Here is a 19,341-nt window from a genome sequence, read left to right as displayed (position 1 = left end):
TCACTTCCGCCCATACCTCTTAAAGGCACGTTTTTTCAATGTAATTTTTTCAAATTACTATTTTTTTATTTATTTTTTATTGCATTTAAGCCCATATATGAGATCTGAGGACTTTTTGACCCCAGATCTCATATATAAGAGGACCTGTCATGCTTTTTTTTTCTATTAAAAGGGATGTTTACATTCCTTGTAATAGGAATAAAATTGATCCATTTTTTTTTTTAAAGACGTGTAAAAATAAATAAAATCAATTAAAATAAATAAAAAAAAACAAGGAGTGATGCGAAAAAAAAGGGGGGGGGCGCAAACGCCATTTCTTCCCCTCTCTCTGTGGATCCCATAGGATCGGAGCCCGTGCTCGCACAGGAAAAGCTTTCTTTTGAAAAGAGAGAGGAAGGGCCATATCGACGGGGAGGGGCTTAGCACGGCATTGGCATCCTGCAACGTCCAGTGAGGGAAGGTGTGTTTTAAAGGCATCATTGTTGCTGTTGCAAGCTGTGGAGGGACACAAGAGCAAAGGTGGCATATATGAGGTTTGGTGACACAGGCATTGCTTTTGACACATTTACTACTGCATCAGGCTGAGCATCTATAGCAGCAGCAGAGCTGTACTATTCCTCAAGCAGTGGATGCATTCCTTCTGGTAGTACCTCTGCTTTGTGCGTCAGGCTATGGTCGGAAAGGGGGTTAAAAACACCTAAAAAATTTTTTAAAAAAAGGCCTCTAGAAAGACTATAGTCACAAGGGAGCCTAGAACCATATCAAAAAGGATGGCATTCTCCCCTGAGAGCAATATGGCTGGTCAGGGTTAGCCATCAGGAGAGACAAGTGCTGCAGCTTCTCTTAGCATTGCAGCCCCTGTATATATTACTAAAGAGGTTTTTTTCTCCAACCATTTTAAGTTTGGAGCAAAAAATGTATGCTTTAATCGCATCCCAGAGTGGGACTAAGCGGAACAGGTCCCTGTCCATTGCTCAGGACCCTCATGCTGAGGAACAAGGGGCAAGAGATGATGAATTTCTCTCAAGGGACCAGGAAGACGCTGATGTCTCCACTTCCGAAGAACCTAATACGAAAGGATCAGGTTTGCAGGAAAGGTTGTTGGTACAGTCTCTCACCGAATTGGACCGCTCCATATTTTTACTGCCAATAGCGCAGTCAATCCATGAGCCCACTTCTGGTTTGAGTTCACTAAAGCCTCCTCAATCTTCGGAAAAGAAGACTGATGCTATGATCTCTCTTCATAGTGGGTCTAAACGTAGCAGATCCCCATCTAGTGCTCAGGACCCTCTTATTGAGGTGCAAGGGGCAGGGAATCAGGGAGATCTTCCAAGAGATGTGGAAGATACTAATATACCCTCTTCTGAGGATCCTAATATAGAGGGAGTAGCATCACAAGACAGGTTGCTTGTGCAGTCTCTTACTAAATTGGTTCGTTCAACTTTTTTGCTGCCTGCAGCGCAGGCTCTTGACCCACCTCTTGTTTGGGATCGCTAAAATCTCCCCCATCTGGGTATGCTTTTCCTATCCATTCATGGCTAAAAAAGCTTATTTATTCTGAGTGGGAGCACCCAGATATACTGTTTTTTTCCTCGGAAAAAGTTTTCAAAACTTTATCCTATGGAGGAAGAGTTCTATAAGAAATGGGGAATCCCAGCAATTGACGCTGCTATATCCTCTGTAAACAAAAACCTGACGTGTCCAGTAGACAATGCTCGTATGCTAAAGGATCCAACAGATAAGAAGTTGTAATTCCTTTTTAAAAACTATATTTCACTTGCATGTTCAGCCTGCGCTGGCAGCGATCTGAGTATTTCAGCCTGATTAGTAGGTCCAAGATTTGGTCAGGATATCAGAAGCGTGTTTTACAGTAGACACTACGAAAGATTCTATTCTCCTGGCCTCACGGCTCATACTAGGGCTGGTACATGTGCATAGAATCCTATGGTTGAAAAATTGGTTAGCCAAAGCGCCATGCAAAAAGCTCTTGGCCAGTTCCCAATTTCATGGTTAGCGATTATTTGGAGACGATCTGGATAAGTATATTCAAAGAATTTATAATGGGAACAGTTCCCTTACCGGGTTAAGAAGAAGTTTTAAGCATTTTTTTTTTCTTTGAAAATGTGCTTTCTCTCCGCTGCCAGGGTCATCAGCCTCCAGGCAGTCACAACAGCCTCCACCGTCAGGTTCAAGGGATAAACCTCAGGGTCAGTCCCAGGGCCAAAAGAGGACCTGGGGAAGGAAACCCACAAAACAAAATACTAAAGCCTCCTTATGAAGGGATGTCCCCGCTCATTGGGGGGAAGGCTTCTACAGTTTTCAAGGGTCTGGGGTCTGGCAGGAACAATGTCAAGACAGATGGATGGCTTCCTCAATTTCTCTAGGTTACAAACTAGAGTTCCGAGAGATATCCAGTGATAAAGAGGTTCTCTTTCTAGCTTTGGATCATCTATTGTCTCAGAGTGATATCAGTGGTCCACTTGGAAGAGCAAGGATTAGGGTTCTATTCAAACCTTTTCATGGTTCCAAAACCAAATGGGGATGTCAGACCCATTTTTGATCTCAAAGATCTAAACCAGTTTTTAAATATCCGTTCCTTTTGCATGGAATCAATCTGATTCAGTAGTCTCCATCCTACTAGGGGGAGAATTTCTGGCATCAAACAACATCAGGGATGCTTATCTCTATGTGCCGCTTTTCCCCGTTCACCAGAAATGTCTATGCTTCAAGGTTGAAAATATTCATTTTCAGTTTGTAGCTACTGCACCTCAAGTGTTTACAAAGGTCCTGGCTCCTCCTTTAGCCAGGTTAAGGGCTCAAGGTATACTGATACTAGCCTACTTAGGCAATCTACTCTTGATAGATCAGTTGGTAGCCCGCTTAAACCAAAGTTTGGTCACTGCAGTCAGCTACCTGGATTACTTAGGTTGGATTCTCAACCTAGAGAAATCTTCCTTAAAACCATCAAGAAGATTGCAGTACTTGGGGCTGATCATAGATACAGTTCACAAGAAGGTTTTTTTGCTCCAGGAAACGATCGGTTGAATAAAGGAACTGATTCAGTTGGTCAAAACAAAGAAGAACCCTTCTGTTTGACTTTGCATGAAGATGATGGCTTCTTTCAAGTCCATTCCTTATGCACAGTTTCTTCAAGACTGCTAAAAAACCGTATCCTATCAACTTGTAACATGAAGGTCAAAGCTCTGGCAAAGCAATGCGTTTATCCCTCAAAGTGTGTCAGAGCCTCAATTGGTGGTTGATATCAAAATGCTAAATCATTTCTACCAGTTACCTGGAAGGTGGTAACAGATGCCAGCCTTCTGGGCTGGGAAGTAGTCCTGGAAGAAGCGTCTGTCCAGGGGAAATAGTCCAAATCAGAGATGACCTTGCCCATCAATATTCTATAGATTCAGGCATTACATCTGGCCCTAGAGGCCTGGACGTTCAGACTACAGAATTGTCCTGTTAGGATCCATTCCGACAATGCCACAGCAGTGGCCTATATCAGTCACCAAGGGGGCATGGAAAGTTGTGCAGCCCAGAGAGTGGTGAAACATACTCCATCTTGGGCAGAAAACATTCCTTGCCTATCAGCAATTTTTATTCCAGGGTTAGAAAATTGACAGGCGGAAGTCGCCATCAATTGTTCCCTGGAGAATGGTCCCTTCACCCTGACATCTTTCTGTCAATATGTCAAAGATGGGGAGTTCCAGGTGTGGATCTGTTTCTGTCCAGGTTCAACAACAAGATCGACAACTTGTGTCAAGGACAAGGGACCTGATGGCATACGGAACAGATGCCTTGGTTTTTCCATGGGATCAGTTTTCACTGATCTATGCATTCCTCGCTGCTCTGCTGCTTCCACGCCTTCGCAGGATCAAGCAGGAAGGGAAGGAGGTGATTCTTTTGGCCCAGGAGATCTTGGTTTGCCGAGATCATAAAGATGGCGGTAGGGGAGCCTTGGTCCCTGCCACTGTGGCCAGACCTTCTCTCGCAAGGTCCGATATTCCATCCTACCTTACAAACGCTTAATTTAATGGTTTGGCTATTAAGACCCACATTCTGAAATATTGTGGGCTGTCAGCTTCAGTAGTTTCTACTTTGGTTAATGCTAGGAAGCTGGCCACCAGAGTCATATATACTATAGAGTCTGGAAGGCATATGTCTGGTGTGCGGTGGGAATCCAGGGCTTGGCACCCCAGGAAATATGTCATGGGTAGGATCCTTGAATTCCTACAGATGGGATTAGAATTGAAGCTTGCCAGGTGTCGGCCTTATTGGTATTTTTTCAATGGCCACTTGCTTCACACTCTCTGGTTCGTAACTTTTTTCAGGGGGTAACATGGATTAATCTTCCAGTTAGGTCACCCCTGAACTCTTGGGACTTCAATTTTGTCCTGTCGGCATTACTAAAACAACCTTTTGAGCCAATACGAGATATTCCCTTGGTCCTCTTGATGATGAAAATAATTTTTCTTGGTTGCCATATCTTCTGCAGAGAGAGTATCAGAGTTGGCTGCTCTTTCTTAAGAGCCATATTTGATTTGGTAAATTCCTACCGAAGGTAGTGTCAGGCTTTCATTTAAACCAGGATAGTCTGCCTTCATTTTTTACAGAACCTCGTTCTGTGGAAGAGAGATCACTACATTCGCTTGATGTGGTGAGAGTGGTCAAGGTCTATTGAAAGTGACCGTTCAGATTGTGTGTCAGACAGTCCTAAAAGATCTACTATATCTAAATGGATTTGTCAAATGGTTGTTCAAGCTTATGGTTTAAAGAGGAAAATTCCTCCTTTTCATATTAAAGTGCACTCCACCAGAGCTTGTTAGGCAGAGCATCAGCATGCCTCCATGGCTCAGATCCGCAAGGCTGCAACTTGGTCTTCAGTCCATACATTTACCAGATTCTATCAAGTAGATGTGAAAGGTCATGAGGATATCACCTTTAGGCGCAGTGTACTGCAGGCTGCGGTATAAGTCCTCTAGTCTCTTGGTGCCCTACTTTTGTTGTTTCTCCCTCCCTTCAGTTGGCATTGCTATGGACATCCCACATAATAACTACTATGGCACTGTGTCCCGTGAGCTACGATAAGAAAATAGCATTTTTATAACAGCTTACCTGTAAAATCCTTTCCTTTGATGTACATTATGGGACACAGAGGTCCCTCCCCTCTTAGTATACATGTGTATTGCTTTGCTACAAAACTGATGAACTCCCAGCAGTGGGAGCGGTTACACAGGGAGTGCACTTTTTGTCTTAGGGCATGCCAGTGTCTATCACCTGAACGTGGCCTATAACCCTCATAGTAACTACTATGGCTCTGTGCCTCATGATGTACGTCAAAGAAAAAGATTTTACAGGTAAGCTGTTATAAAAATCCTATTTTTTTTCCGTTACTCATTACTCAAGCATACAATCTGAAGGGCAGGGGTCCTCCCTTTTTTTTATGAAAGCCCATCCCATTAGAAGTGTCGTGAGCATTTTACCATCAGGCCTTGGTTTCCCAGGTCTGCAGGGCGAACACCTGGCTAGCCATCCAGGTAGATGTTCGGATCTCAGCAGACACTGGCCTAGGTCGGAAAGTCCCACGTTAGGCCCTGTAAGGGCCTTCTGGGTTTGCTGTTGACTGCCCCTCTTGGTAATGCTTTATGACATCCCAGTAGTTAAGAAATCACTCTCCTGTGTCCTGTGATGTATGATTAAGGAAACTGAGATTTTACAGGTAAGTCAAAAATCCCTTCGTGCAGTACATTACAGGACCCAGGTCCCTCCCCTCAGGTTTCAGCCTGATTTTGCTTGCTGACAAAACAAGACAGTGCTAGGAATGAGAGGGGTTTTGCTAGAAGGTGTTGATGCATTATTATTTTGTCAGTGTCGCTAGCCCAATAGTCTAATGCCCCATACACACAATTGTAAATTCCGACAGCAAAAGTCCGATGAGAGCTTTTGGTCAGAAAATGCGTTTGTATGTATGCTCCATCGGACGTTTGGCGCAATTTCAGCCAGCAAAAGATTGAGAGCATGTTCTCAATTTTTCGGTCGGAAAAAGTTCCAATCGGAAATTCCGATCGTCTGTAGCAATTCCGACGCTCAAAATTCCTGCGCATACTCGAAAACAATTTGACGCATGCTCAGAAGCATTGTACTTTATTTTCTCGTCTCGTTGTAGTGTTGAACGTCTCCGCGTTCTTGACAGTCGAAAGATCAAAGAACCTTTGCGTGACCGTGTGTATGCAAGCCAAGCTTGAGCAGAATTCCATCGGAAAAATCCGCTCGTGTGTACAGGGCATTCGATTTTATGCAGCTTTTTGTCTTCAGATTTACCAAAACCATATAATATGAGGTCCAACCTTAAGAGTTTCCATTTGTATGCAATCAGGCAGACCCTTGCACTACATGGTTTTGGTAAATCTAAAGGAAATCGGACAACAAAAGTTGTATAGTGTGTATGGGGTCAAAGAATGAACTCTCCTGTGTCCTGTGATGTACTCCAAGAAGGGAATGTCACAGGTCATTCAGACATCCTGTTTTTATTCATTTATATACTATGGCTAACATTAGCAAAGAAGGTCTCTACACCAAACAGAAATCACTTAAATGTGTTTTTTAGTTCCCTTTGATTGCATTTGAAAATTATTTAGAAGTACCCTTGTATATGAGGTCTAGAACAATTTAACCACAGTAGCTAAATTTTAAATGTATTCAGATTCCCACATCTGACCTAAAGGCTTAACATTTGTGGAGTAAAGAGGGACCAAAAGATTTGCTTAAAAAAAATATGGAATTTTGCCTACAAAAGAGGGGCAATTGAAGTAATACCTGTATGCAAGTTCAAGTATGTTCTTTTTGTAGGAGGAGTTAAGCAGCAGTGAAGTTGTAAGTGTGGAGATAGCCAAGTCATTGGAGGAAATTGAGAAAGAAAAGGAAGATCTTCAGCAGCAGGTGAGATTTTTCTGTGTGTTATTGTGTGTATGTTTTAAGTTTCTATATGTAAACCAAACAACAAACTGAACTGAACAGAACTATCTAAATTTTCCTTTTGGCTAAAATGCAAGCAACAGGTTGCACATACCAGTATCAGTAGAACATTTTAGGTGCCATCTAAGAAAATCTTTAGCCGGCATTAATATAAGCTTCAGATTTCTTGGTGTTTCCTTAAGTTATATAAAAAAGGGGCTGTTGTCCATAGCAATTGATTTGATTTTAGCCATCATTTTTCTGGTACAAGTGAAAAAAATATCATGACCATACAATACATTCAACACTGAGTAATAGAATATGGTAATAGCATGGCTCCTTTATGAAAAAAAAAATTGTATTTGTAGCCTTTATTTGTCTAGTTCATGTTAGAAGAAGACAAATTAAATCTAGTTTGTTCCTATACACAGCAGAGATATTGATTTTCTCCAGTTTTTGTTGCTGCACCCAATTTTCTGTTTTGGAAATATTTTTCCCTGATGTCTCTCTTTATTAAGTGTTCTTGCTTAATGGTAGGTTGCAAATTTAAATGCTCAAATTGAAGAGAATACTCAGGAAATCTCACAAAAGAATGAAGAACTAACTAGAAGGGATAAGGAAACTATTAATTTAAAGCGAGGTAAGATGCATACTTCATTTTTTTTTCTATATATATTTTCACATAAATAAAGGTTTCCTAATTGTATATTATAGGACCAGGTTCTAGAACATGAGTTATGTAGATGCCATTGGAGACTGAGAAACAAAGCTGTAAGGACAACCTTACTATAACCCCCCACTCTCAGCAAGCTTCAGTTTTTAGCTAGTAAATTGAAGTTAATGATGTCTGCTCTGAGAGAAGTAAAAATAAGTGTTTTCTTTTAATAATACATCTAGCAAGTTTCCCATCTACTACATGGCCCCTGTGGCAAAAAAATTTCAGTTTCCCAGATTGGTTGACCCTTCAGCTGAGCTTTGGGGTACTGTACCCAAGGTACATAGTTAGCTATGGGGTACTATACAAGTGGTTTATCCAATTGTTGAAACCTGTCCCAAACAGGAAGAGCAAAGATCTGGATGGAGCTTCTTACCTATAATCCATCTTTGGCTGACTGAGAGGACTGCAGGCTGCAGTGGCAAGTCAGGTTTTTTGTTTTGCCCTATCCGGGAGCCATGGGTACCATTTGCTCTGCTCCCACCAGGGTTAACTATGGAGCAACGAACTGCGACCCATTTGGTGCCAATCTGTCATGGGACTGCTGGTATTTTTATATTTTTTTAAAAAGGTTTTTATTTGCCAAATGTTCATACATGTTATATATAGTATATAAACAATTGAGAAATACATCTAACTCCATGTTATTTGCGTAATCAATAAAGATAGTTATTCATTTCTATGTCTTGTTGTTTATGCATTCGGCTACCCTTTTTTATTTTTTTTTATTTTTTTATCAAACCAAACTAATTTATGAAAAATAGATGTACATTAGATAATAAAAACTCTTGGGTTTCTGTAGATAGGTTATAGATTGTTCTCAGTGTACTCCAAAAGAAAAAAAAAATTCCAGAGGGAAGGATCCCTCTTAAACATTTGTGCCGTGTGCTGCTGTTCATCTCCACACAAGATCTTCCAATTGTCATTTCAGATATATATTTATCTTGTACAGTTACACATCTGTAGAGTATTTTCAGAGTTAACTCGTTTTCCCAAGATAATATTGCAATTTTTGGTTGAGCCCCTGGACTCATATGTCATTTTATACATGGTGACATTAGCGTTGACCAACTTTTTCCAGGCCTTTAATGTAAGACTATCTCTCTTGATCCAGTTAAGTACAATTAGTTTTCTGACATAATAGAACAGGAGCCTTAATAGTGTTCTCATGTTATTTTTCATCATAAACTCATCCTCTATAACTCCTAACAGTCCTAGAAGTGGGCTACATATGTTTGGTATATTGAGCGCGTCAGCAATGAATTTGGTTACCTGTGACCATAGCGGTCTTACCCTGTCACATTCCCACACCATATGTATAAATGAGCCTTCTGCTATCAGACATTTGTGACATGTGGGGTCATCCTTCCTCCCTATTTTATATAACCTTAGAGGGGTATAGTACATTTGATGTAAATATCTGAGTTGTATCAATTTGTCTCTAGCAGAAATAACCGCAGGTAAATATGAGGATAGGACTCCCTCCCATGGTTCCTCAGTAATTTCTGATTTGACCCCCAACCATTTTTCCTTTCCTATGAGTTCACCCTTTCAGCTAGTGTATTGTAGCATGTAGATATCCTTTTTGTGTGGTCTGGATCAGCAAGTCATTTTTCCAGTTTAGAGTTCTCAAGGGACACTGAACCCATTCCAAACTGAGCATGGGCAGCATGTCTCAGTCTAGTGAACTGGTATTCCCATGTGTCTGGGACATTTAGTTCTCTTTTCAACTGTACAATGGACTTGAGTTCACCATTATCATATAATTGATGTAGGTATTTGAGACCAAATTTGGCCCATTTGAATCCATCCTCCAGACTAAAAAATTGAGCATGGATTAAACCATAATGGAGCGTTAGGGGAGAGGTGAAGAGGGTTGTCCATTATATGTTTTATACAGATACCCAAAATCTTTTTAGCAGACTTAAGTAGCTGTCTACCCCCTTCAGTGGGCACTTCTCCTCTAAAATAAAAGTTTAGTAGGGTTTCATAAGAGGTTACTGCTTCAACTGCAACTGTGGCATTGTTTAGCTGTGGAAACATTTGCCAGTGGGTAAGTACTAGTCGGTAATATAGGCGTAGGTTGGGTATCGCCAATCCCCCTCTCTTTACTGGTAGTTGTAAGATTTCTAGAGAGACTCTAGCTGCCTTATTGCCCCAGAGAAAAGACATCAATAAAGAGTTGTGTTTAAAAAAAAAAATTGTAATGTAAGTTGGGGCATTAGAGAGCACATATAAGAATTTTGGGAGGAAGATCATTTTAAATAAATTGGCTCTACCATAGAGTATGAGTGGGAAATCCTTTGATTGCTGTATCCTGGCGTCAAATGCTCTAATTATAGGCCATAAATTGACCTCAATGAACGAATCTACCGGTAATTCGATCATTATCCCCAAGTATTTAAATTTATTCACAATAGCTAGAGGACACTGGAGTGGGAGAATCAAGTCTGGCTGTGGATCTAGTGGGAAAAGGACTGACTTGTTCCAGTTGATCCGGAAACCAGAGAAATCTCCAAATTCCCAGATCAAGGAGACTGCCACTGCCAAAGAGACACCAGTCACTCAGGTATAGGAGGAGCATGTCGTCTGTGTATAACTATACGCAGACCTCTAGATCGCCAACCAGGAACCCCCATAGAGTGTCATGGGTCCTGAGCTTGGCAGCCTGTGGCTCAATGGCCAGTGGCTCAATGGCCAGAGCAAATAGGAGAGGAGACAGAGGGCACCCCATCTCATTCCCCTATGGATTTGGAAAGAGTCCGATATGAGCCCATTTACTGTAATGTTTGCTCGGGTTTCCTTGTATAAAGGTTTGACCCAGGTCTAAAGTCCAATTTGCCCAGTAGGGAGAATAAATTGTTCCATTCTACAGAATCAAATGCCTTTTTGGTGTCTAAAGACGCTATCATTAGTTTGCCTTTATTCATATGTTGGATCTGCAGATTGACATACAATCTACATAAGCTCATTTGAGTAGAGCGGCCGGGTATAAATCCTGTCTGATCAGAATTTATTAGTTTAAGGTTCACCAACTTCAATCTACTGGCCAGTATCTTGACGTCAGAGTTGTTCAGAGAGAGATTAGCCTGTATGACTCGCACTCTTGCAAATCCTTCCCAGGTTTGGGTATCACTACAATTAAAGCCTCTCACAGAGATTCTGGTAATATGCCTTCTTTTTCTGCTGCTATAAAGACTTTTTGGAGAAAGGGTGCCAGTCTCTCATTATGCAACTGGTACCAATCGGCAGGAAACCCATCCAGGCCTGGTGATTTACCAGGTTTGAAGGATGAGATTGCGCCACTAATCTCCAGTGTTATTGGTTGTTCCAGAATATCACTATATTTTGGTTCTAGTGAAGAGAGGATTAAGTTGTTTATATAGCTGTCTAAATCCTGAATATTATGTTGAGTCTGTGTCTGGTATAGGGTTTCATAAAAATCCAGAAAGGTGTTTAGAATCTCATGAGATTCCCTTACTACCTCTCCAGTTGGTTTTCTGAGTTGCATTACCGAAATCGGCGCATTAAGTGGCCTCACTAGGAGGGAGAGGAGGCAACCACTGTTGTCCTCAAACTCAAAGAAAGATCTGGTCTGGCATAGTTGCTTTTTTACAGTATATTCAGTTAGAAGCAATTTGTATTGGCGTGTTTGGTCCTGCCAAGATTGGTATTTACCATAGGACGAATCATGTATATATTCTCTTTCAGAATCTGTGGCCTTGGTCTCCGCGTCTTTCATGTCAAAGTTAAGGGCCCTGGAAAAATTTCTGGTCTCTGTGGCAAATACCCCTTTCATAGTTGCTTTGAAGGTGTCCCATTGATTAGCTATCGGTGTTTCCATCTGACATCCAATATATATGAGAGGCCATCTACTGATCATAATACTAAATCTATGCTAGAGAGTGTCTTGTGGGTCTCAGAGTGACATGAGTATTCCCTGAGCCCATGTCTGTCTAGAGCACCATCCAACACTGCATTAAAATCCCCTAGGAGCAATAGTGGGCCCTGTGCGATTAATACCGCTTCCTTGAGAATGTTATCTAGTATTTGGAAGGAGAAGGGGGGGAGGGGGTGGAACATAAACACAAACCAACTTTAAAGTGGTTGTAAACCCTCACAACCAACTTTGACCTACAGGTACAGTAAGCCTAGATTAAGGCTTACCTGTAGGTCCAAGAAATATCTCCTAAACCTACACGGTTTAGGAGATATTTGCCTAAAGACAGGCACTGCTGTCTACAGCGCAGGCGCACTGAGCGCGCCGCAGTCAACAGCGATATGCCGCGAGTGGTCGGCACCCGTGCGCATGCGCGGGAGTGACGTCATCGCGGCTTCCCCGAATGACAGCGGCGGAGCAGCGAGACCCGCCGAGAAGATGGATGCGCCGGACTACAGGGGACAGCGGTAACTTTGCTGGCTCCTGTGTCAGGTAAGTGACACATAATGCGATGCATAGTAGTCCATTATGCTTTACCTTTGCAGGGAATGAAAGAGGAAGTAAACTCATCAGGGTTTACTTCCTCTTTAAAGATGCATTGAACATTTGGCACACCTATATAGCATATCTGCCATTTGGATCTAGTTTGACCTGTAAATGTTCGCTGCCGCTTTCTTGGTGACCAAAATAGCAACACCTCTGGGAGTTATATAGAGTTATACCTCTTTATAAAATCAAATATGAGAGATCTCTTCACCTTTTGAATTCATACCACATATATTCCATGATAACAATTTTATCTTACCCTCCATTTACAGTGGTGTGAAAAAGTGTTTGCCCCCTTCCTCATTTCCTGTTCCTTTGCATGTTTGTCACACTTAAGTGTTTCGGAACATCAAACCAATTTAAACAATAGTCAAGGACAACACAAGTAAACACAAAATGCAATTTGTAAATGAAGGTGTTTATTATTAAAGGTGAAAAAAAATCCAAACCATCATGGCCCTGTGTGAAAAAGTGATTGCCCCCCTTGTTAAAACATACTATAACTGTGGTTGTCCACACCTGAGTTCAATTTCTCTAGCCACACCCAGGCCTGATTATTGCCACACCTGTTCACAATCAAGGCATCACTTAAATAGGAGCTGCTTGACACAGTAAGGCCGCGTACACACGCGGGGACTGTTCGCCCAACTTTGTCCGCTGAACAGTGTTTCGGCAAACAGTCCGCTCGTGTGTGGGCTTTCAGCGGACAGTTTCAGCGAACAGTCCGCTGAACAAGGTTTTTCGGAAATTCCGAAAAACTGTCCGCTGAAACCTTGTTTCAGCGAACAGTCCCCTCGTGTGTAGGCTTGTTCGTCAAACTAAGTTCCGCGCATGCTCAGAAAGGATTTATACGCCGAAAGTTATAATGCAGTGTATAGGACGTCGTATTTTTCGTCCCATCGTACGTGCCGTTCACGTCATCGCGCACGGTTTCAGCAAACTGTTCGTCCGTCGTGTGTGGCCATGTCCGTCCATGCTAATTTTGAGCGGACTGTTTGCCGAAACTGTTTGACGGACAAAGTTGGGCGAACAGTCCCCGCATGTGTACGCGGCCTCAGGTCCACCAGAAGATCCTTAAAAGCTACACATCATGCCGAGACCCAAAGAAATTCAGGAACAATTGAGAAAGAAAGTAATTGAGATCTATCAGTCTGGAAAGGGTTATAAAGCCATTTCCAAAGCTTTGGGAATCCAGCGAACCACAGTGAGAGCCATTATCCACAAATGGCGAAGACATGGAACAGTGGTGAACCTTCCCAGGAGTGGCCGGCCGTCCAAAATTACCCCAAGAGCGCAGCGACGACTCATCCAAGAGGTCACAAAAGACCCCACAACAACGTCCAAGGAACTGCAGGCCTCACTTGCCTCAGTTAAGGTCAGCGTTCATGCCTCCACCATCAGGAAAAGACTGGGCAAAAATGGCCTGCATGGCAGAGTTCCAAGGAGAAAACCACTGCTGAGCAAAAAGAACATCAAAGCTCGTCTCAATTTCTCCACAACACATCTTGATGATCCCCAAGACTTTTGGGACAACATTCTGTGGACCGATGAGACAAAAGTGGAACTCTTTGGAAGGTGTGTGTCCAAGTATATCTGGCGTAGAAGGAACACTGCATTTCATAAAAAGAACATTATACCAACAGTAAAATATGGTGGTGGTAGTGTGATGGTCTGGGGCTGTTTTGCTGCTTCAGGACCTGGAAGACTTGCCGTGATAAAAGGAACTATGAATTCTGCTGTCTACCAAGAGATCCTGAAGGAGAATGTCCGACCATCTGTTCGTGTACTCAAGCTGAAACGAACTTGGGTTCTGCAGCAGGACAATGATCCTAAACACACCAGCAAGTCCACCACCGAATGGCTGAAGAAAAACAAAATGAAGACTTTGGAGTAGCCTAGCCAAAGTCCTGACCTGAATCCTATTGAGATGTTGTGGTATGACCTTAAAAAGGCTGTTCATGCTCGAAAACCCTCTAATGTAACTGAATTAGGACAATTCTGCAAAGATGAGTGGGCCAAAATTCCTCCAGGACGCTGTAAAAGCCTCATTGCACGTTATCGCAAACGCTTGGTTGCAGTTGTTGCTGCTAAGGGTGGCCCAACCAGTTATTAGGTTTAGGGGGCAATCACTTTTTCACACAGGGCCATGATGGTTTGGATTTTTTTTCACCTTTAATAATAAACACCTTAATTTACAAATTGCATTTTGTGTTTACTTGTGTTGTCCTTGACTATTGTTTAAATTGGTTTGATGTTCCGAAACACTTAAGTGTGACAAACATGCAAAGGAACAGGAAATGAGGAAGGGGGCAAACACTTTTTCACACCACTGTACATGTAGAGGAGATGGGTGTAGTATGTCTGGGGGAATCTCCTGTGAGCAAGGTCCTGAATGGATATACATCCTGTGGAGAATAGAACAAAGCGCACCAGCAGCACACAGCACAAACCAGCACATAACATTAACTTTAACCCCTCCCAACCCTCTCTGCAAACAACCCCAACCTGTTGTGAGCCTGAATCCCATGACCAAAGAAAAAAATTTAAGTAACCTTGGGGGGTGGGGCACAGGTCTCTAGCACTTTGAGATACCACACAACTATAAGTGGTGTATCGCGGAAAATCTGGATAGCATCCAAAACTGAAAAGGTATAAAACATGAAGTAGAGGAAAAATAAACAATCCAGCCGCAAGCCTTCTCATAGGCAGTATGTCACTATGTAGTTCAGCTATATCTGTGTCAGATCAAATGCCCATTTAAGGGAACTTGCATTTGGATGCTTCATAGTAGAATGCTGCATGGTTTCAATTCCTAATGTCTCTTCAAACCGCCTTAAGGGGAAATAAAACCGTCTGTAAGCTAGATGTAGTTTTGATCAGTACTCCTGATTCGGTATCTCTAGCCTTCAGCAGAGGGGTCAGTTGTTATTATTTTGCATGTGGTTCTGCTCTCAAAAGTGAGCGTTCCACTCTGTCTAGCCAGGCAGAAGCAGTAGCTGGGTTTTCAAAAAAATGAGTGTCGGCAATTTCAACTCGGAGTTTAGCTGGATAAAGCATTGCGTAGATAACTGCATATTTTCTAAGGCGCTTCTTCACCTCAGTAAATTTAGCTCGTCGGCGTTGCACTTCCATGGAAAAGTCGGGATAAAAGGATATTCTTGTATTATCGATTTTCATAAGATCACACTTGGTTCTTGCCTGTTGTAATATTACATCTCTGTCTTTAAAATTAAGCATCTTAAAGAGGAATGGACGTGGGGGTTCCCCAGTCTGGGTGGCTTTGCAGGTACACTATGAGCCCTCTCAACTGCAAACAACTTGGAGAATGATTGTTCACCGAAAGTGCTGGTAAGCCAGTTTTCTATAAAGGCCATTGGGTTCTTCCCTTTGCTCTTTCCGGTGTCCCCACTGCTCTCACATTGTTTCGTCTGAGTCTATTTTCCATGTCCTGTAAACGAGCAGTGTGGCCAGAGGAGGGAGACTGTAGGTGGTTTATTTCTCTCTGCAATGGCGCTACTTCGTCTTCAACATTGCTCGGTCTCCCTTCTAATGCAGTGGTGTGGTACCGCAGCGTCTGCATGTCATGTCTGACAAAGTTGATTTCTTGTTTAACGCCCTTAATTTCAGTGGTCAAAACTGTAATAGCTGTATTGTAGGAGGTGACTGCTGCCAGGATGTCTTAGGGTAGGTTCTGTGGCATGCTCTGCCGAGCCATCTGTGTGCATGTTGCAGGGAAAGGGGCCTATGTAGTGGCTGTATTCATGGCATCAGAGAGGGGAGCCTGTGTATTCACTCTGTCCCATACGTCTGTTTCTGTGGGATCCTCCTGCCATGCAGCTCCTGGATATTCCATGTCCTCCTGTACTGTCCGGTCCAGAGTGGGGAGTCCATATTTGGAAGAGGTGTCTTTTGCTCCAGGATTGGAGAAAAGGTTTATTGCTGCCTCCTTTGCTGAGTGCATGGTGCGGACGCCATCTTGTCCAGCATGGTCCGCTGCTGTTAGATTATCTTTTCCCCGCCGGGACATCTCTGCTGCTGAAGTCTCTGGTACTGGAGTGTAGAACGGAGTGTAGGGAGAGGACAGGTTTTGAGCAGTCTCAGGAGCCGTAGTCAGGATGTTTTAGGCGAATATTCAGCGGAGCTAGAGCTCTATGCGTCCTACTCCATCAGCAGCTAGCCACGCCCCCCGGGACTGCTTGTATTTACTTTGACTTCTCTGTGTCACTGTTGATCTCTGGGCCAGGACTACTAGTGTGCCTGCCCAGCCTCCTTTCTGAGCGAGTATACTGCACATGTCCATTCCAATTTAATGATACATATATGCAAACCGGCTGTTGCTCTGCTCCCTGCCATGCTGTTCAGTATCAGAATAGCGATCTTTAAATGTTTTGGCTTGCACTGCCTACAGTGACTGGCTTAACACATACCCTGGTAAGATTATTCACAAAACTTAGCTGCAGGAGTGGCTAAAATATCTTTAGTGTCAAAGCCACTATAGGTAGCAGTGAGGGTAACTGACTTGGTTAACCCCTTCACACCTAAGGGTAAAACAAATCTAAATGCCTAAGCACAATTTTTAAACTTTGACATGTGTTAGTAGAATAAATTTAAATACTGTCCCTGACCTAGATCAAACCTCTAGGTAATTGTTTTTTTCTTTGATACTCTGAAAGAGCAATACAATCTCCCTAACTCATATTTGTTCCAATACCTCCAACTGCACGACATATTTTCAAACGCAGTTTGGTATTCCATTTCCCTGCTTGCTTCGGGAATCGAGTCTTTACTGCGATAGAATTCCCTCATGAAACCACTATTAACTATATATAAGAGGCTACTACCAGATTTTCATGAGGGTCTACATAAATCGTTGTCCTGCTGGCTCAGTGGGGCTCCAGAGTTGGATACTGAAGACTGGGAGGACAATTGGGAGTACCCTATACAACAACTGGTATCTACTTGGGACCGGCTAATACAATTTAGAGAGCTTGTCAGAAATTATCATGCTGGTAACAGAGGAATGGAGCAGCAGAAGGACACGGGACTTGGGGTTTTGGAGTAAGTAAACACTACAGATATGTGTCCAGATCAGATTTCATGAATGGGGTTTACAGCCACTTTAAATGTGATTAAAATTGCTTGAATACTGCTAGAATATGTGCCATTATTTCTTTGGTTCGTTTGGAGTCAACCATGTTTTAACCACTTCAACCCCTGGAAGGATTTACCCCCTTCCAGACCAAGCCCTCTTTTTCGATATGGCACAGAGTCAATTTAACTGACAATTGCGCGGTCGTGCGACGACGTACCCAAACAAAATTGACGTCCTTTTTTTCCCCACAGATAGAGCTTTCTTTTGGTGGTATTTGATCACCCCTGCAAAAAATTGCTTGAATAGTAATTAATTTTATTTTTTGCGCTATAGAAAAAATATACTTCTTCCACAGTTTAGGCCAATATGCATTCCTCTTCATATTTTTGATAAAAATAATCGCAATAAGCGTATATTGATTGGTTTGTGCAAAAGTTATCGTGTCTACAAATTAGGGGATAGATTTATGGCATTTTTATTCATTCGTAATGGTCGAGTGACAGGGAAGTGCCTTGTTTACATAGGCATCTTCCCGTTCTGCCTCTCCATGGTCATGGGCCACCGGCAGACATCGAGCCCGTGGGCATGCTCCCACGGCGAGCACGAAGGACACATTGACGTTGTTTTGCCAACGTATATCGGTGTAAGACTGCTGGCAAGTGCTTAAAACATAGTTGCACAATGTATTGGTACAGAAACTATGAATGTGACTTTCTTTTTCTCCTCCCGGGCACCGTTCTTATAGTATTAGAACTGCTGATAAAGCTTTCACCTATTTTATTGTAATGAACAGCGGAAAATTTGCAAAGCATTCAAGGATGCAAAGATTTGGTTACAGTGGTATACATCTGTGATTATGCAATTTAGAATAAAGTTCAACCAACATGTTGAGCAGTTGGAATTAGTAAATCATTTTATCTATTCTTAATAATTTTGTATTTTTTTTTTCTCTTCAGATTATGATGCTCTTCTATTGCAAATGCAGCAGCTACACTCAGACCTGGAGATATACAAATCCAGAGAAGCCCAGAGGGAGGAGTTTTCTGTTAGGGATCAGCTACAAGAACAGGAGGCAGTCCTGCTGGCTACTGAGTCACACGTATGAATAACTAGTATTACAAGTATTTGTATCTGATTATACGTTATTTATAACTTCTGATACATTTAGGAGCATCGACAACCAAGTCCAAAATTTATTCTATAGAAACATATTCTCTTAAATAGACAAGACACAGGCTGGATATTCATAGATCTGTTTTTTATAGTGTGTACACTTTTAACCCTATTCCACTCCGTTAGACCTCAGTGTTTGTGCTAGCGTCCTTCGAGGATGGAAGTATTCCCCATTACAGATAAATCAATCTATGCTAAATGTATTTTACTTTGGATTCTTCAGTCAACTCTGCAAGCAACTTCTCACTGTCCTCTATAACAACATTGGAAGCAGTGAATCCGGATTTGTGCAACCTCAAAAAAAAACCTTGGGTACTACACCCAGATCCCATGCTGTGGTGATGGCCTATAATGTTGCTTCAGGCACTGGATCCTGCTTGAGTACTAAGGATAATCCGTGTAGTTAGCCATAGGGTGCTATACAGGTTCAGGCCTTTTTGGAACCCAGGCCTCATACAACCCTCCTAGGGTATGCCCACAGAGTGATAGGCAAAGCCTGTACAATCGAGACTGGTGAGATGGACAGGTAATTCAGAAACACCCTGTTATCGGACTGATACTGTAGCATTACGTTTATTATGTGTATCCTGAATATTATATAAGGATACCTGAAATGTATTAATTTATGTTTATGGAGTGTAATTCTTTTCAAGCTTGGTAAAATTCCAACATTCAGGGCTTGGTCTCGGGTGGATGTCTAGGTGTTTAATCACACCACAAGCCGCACTATTGCCACCGCTTCTGCATAGAACCCTTTATATTCAGGCACGTCCTCCCATCTTTTTGCCATGAGGACTTCGCTACTGGATAGTTTACATTTGCTGTGTACTGGTGAAAAACAGGTGTAGGTGAACTGGGGCAAAAGTTCAGACAAACGTTCACTCTATCGATAGCCTGCACAACACTCGAACCAGTCAG

The 19,341-nt window shown here is 42.3% G+C and overlaps 1 protein-coding gene across 3 annotated transcripts in view; it reads left to right on the top strand.

Moving 5' to 3' along the window:
- GOLGA1 (golgin A1) overlaps positions 1-19,341 on the top strand; it is a 242,492-nt gene that overhangs the window by 167,967 nt on the left and 55,184 nt on the right. For all 3 annotated transcript variants that reach the window (XM_077478985.1, XM_077478983.1, XM_077478984.1), the window contains 3 exons: positions 6,853-6,942; positions 7,495-7,597; positions 18,207-18,349. In XM_077478985.1, the coding sequence (XP_077335111.1) occupies positions 6,853-6,942; positions 7,495-7,597; positions 18,207-18,349 (336 nt within the window). The remainder of the gene's footprint in view (positions 1-6,852; positions 6,943-7,494; positions 7,598-18,206; positions 18,350-19,341) is intronic.

This window comes from Lithobates pipiens, unplaced genomic scaffold (genome assembly GCF_037356315.1).
Source record: "Lithobates pipiens isolate NorthernLeopardFrog02 unplaced genomic scaffold, aLitPip1_a1.2 Scaffold_1, whole genome shotgun sequence".
NCBI lineage: Eukaryota > Metazoa > Chordata > Amphibia > Anura > Ranidae > Lithobates > Lithobates pipiens.
Note: the sequence above shows the minus strand (reverse complement) of the source record. Positions and strands in the feature narration are given on the sequence as shown.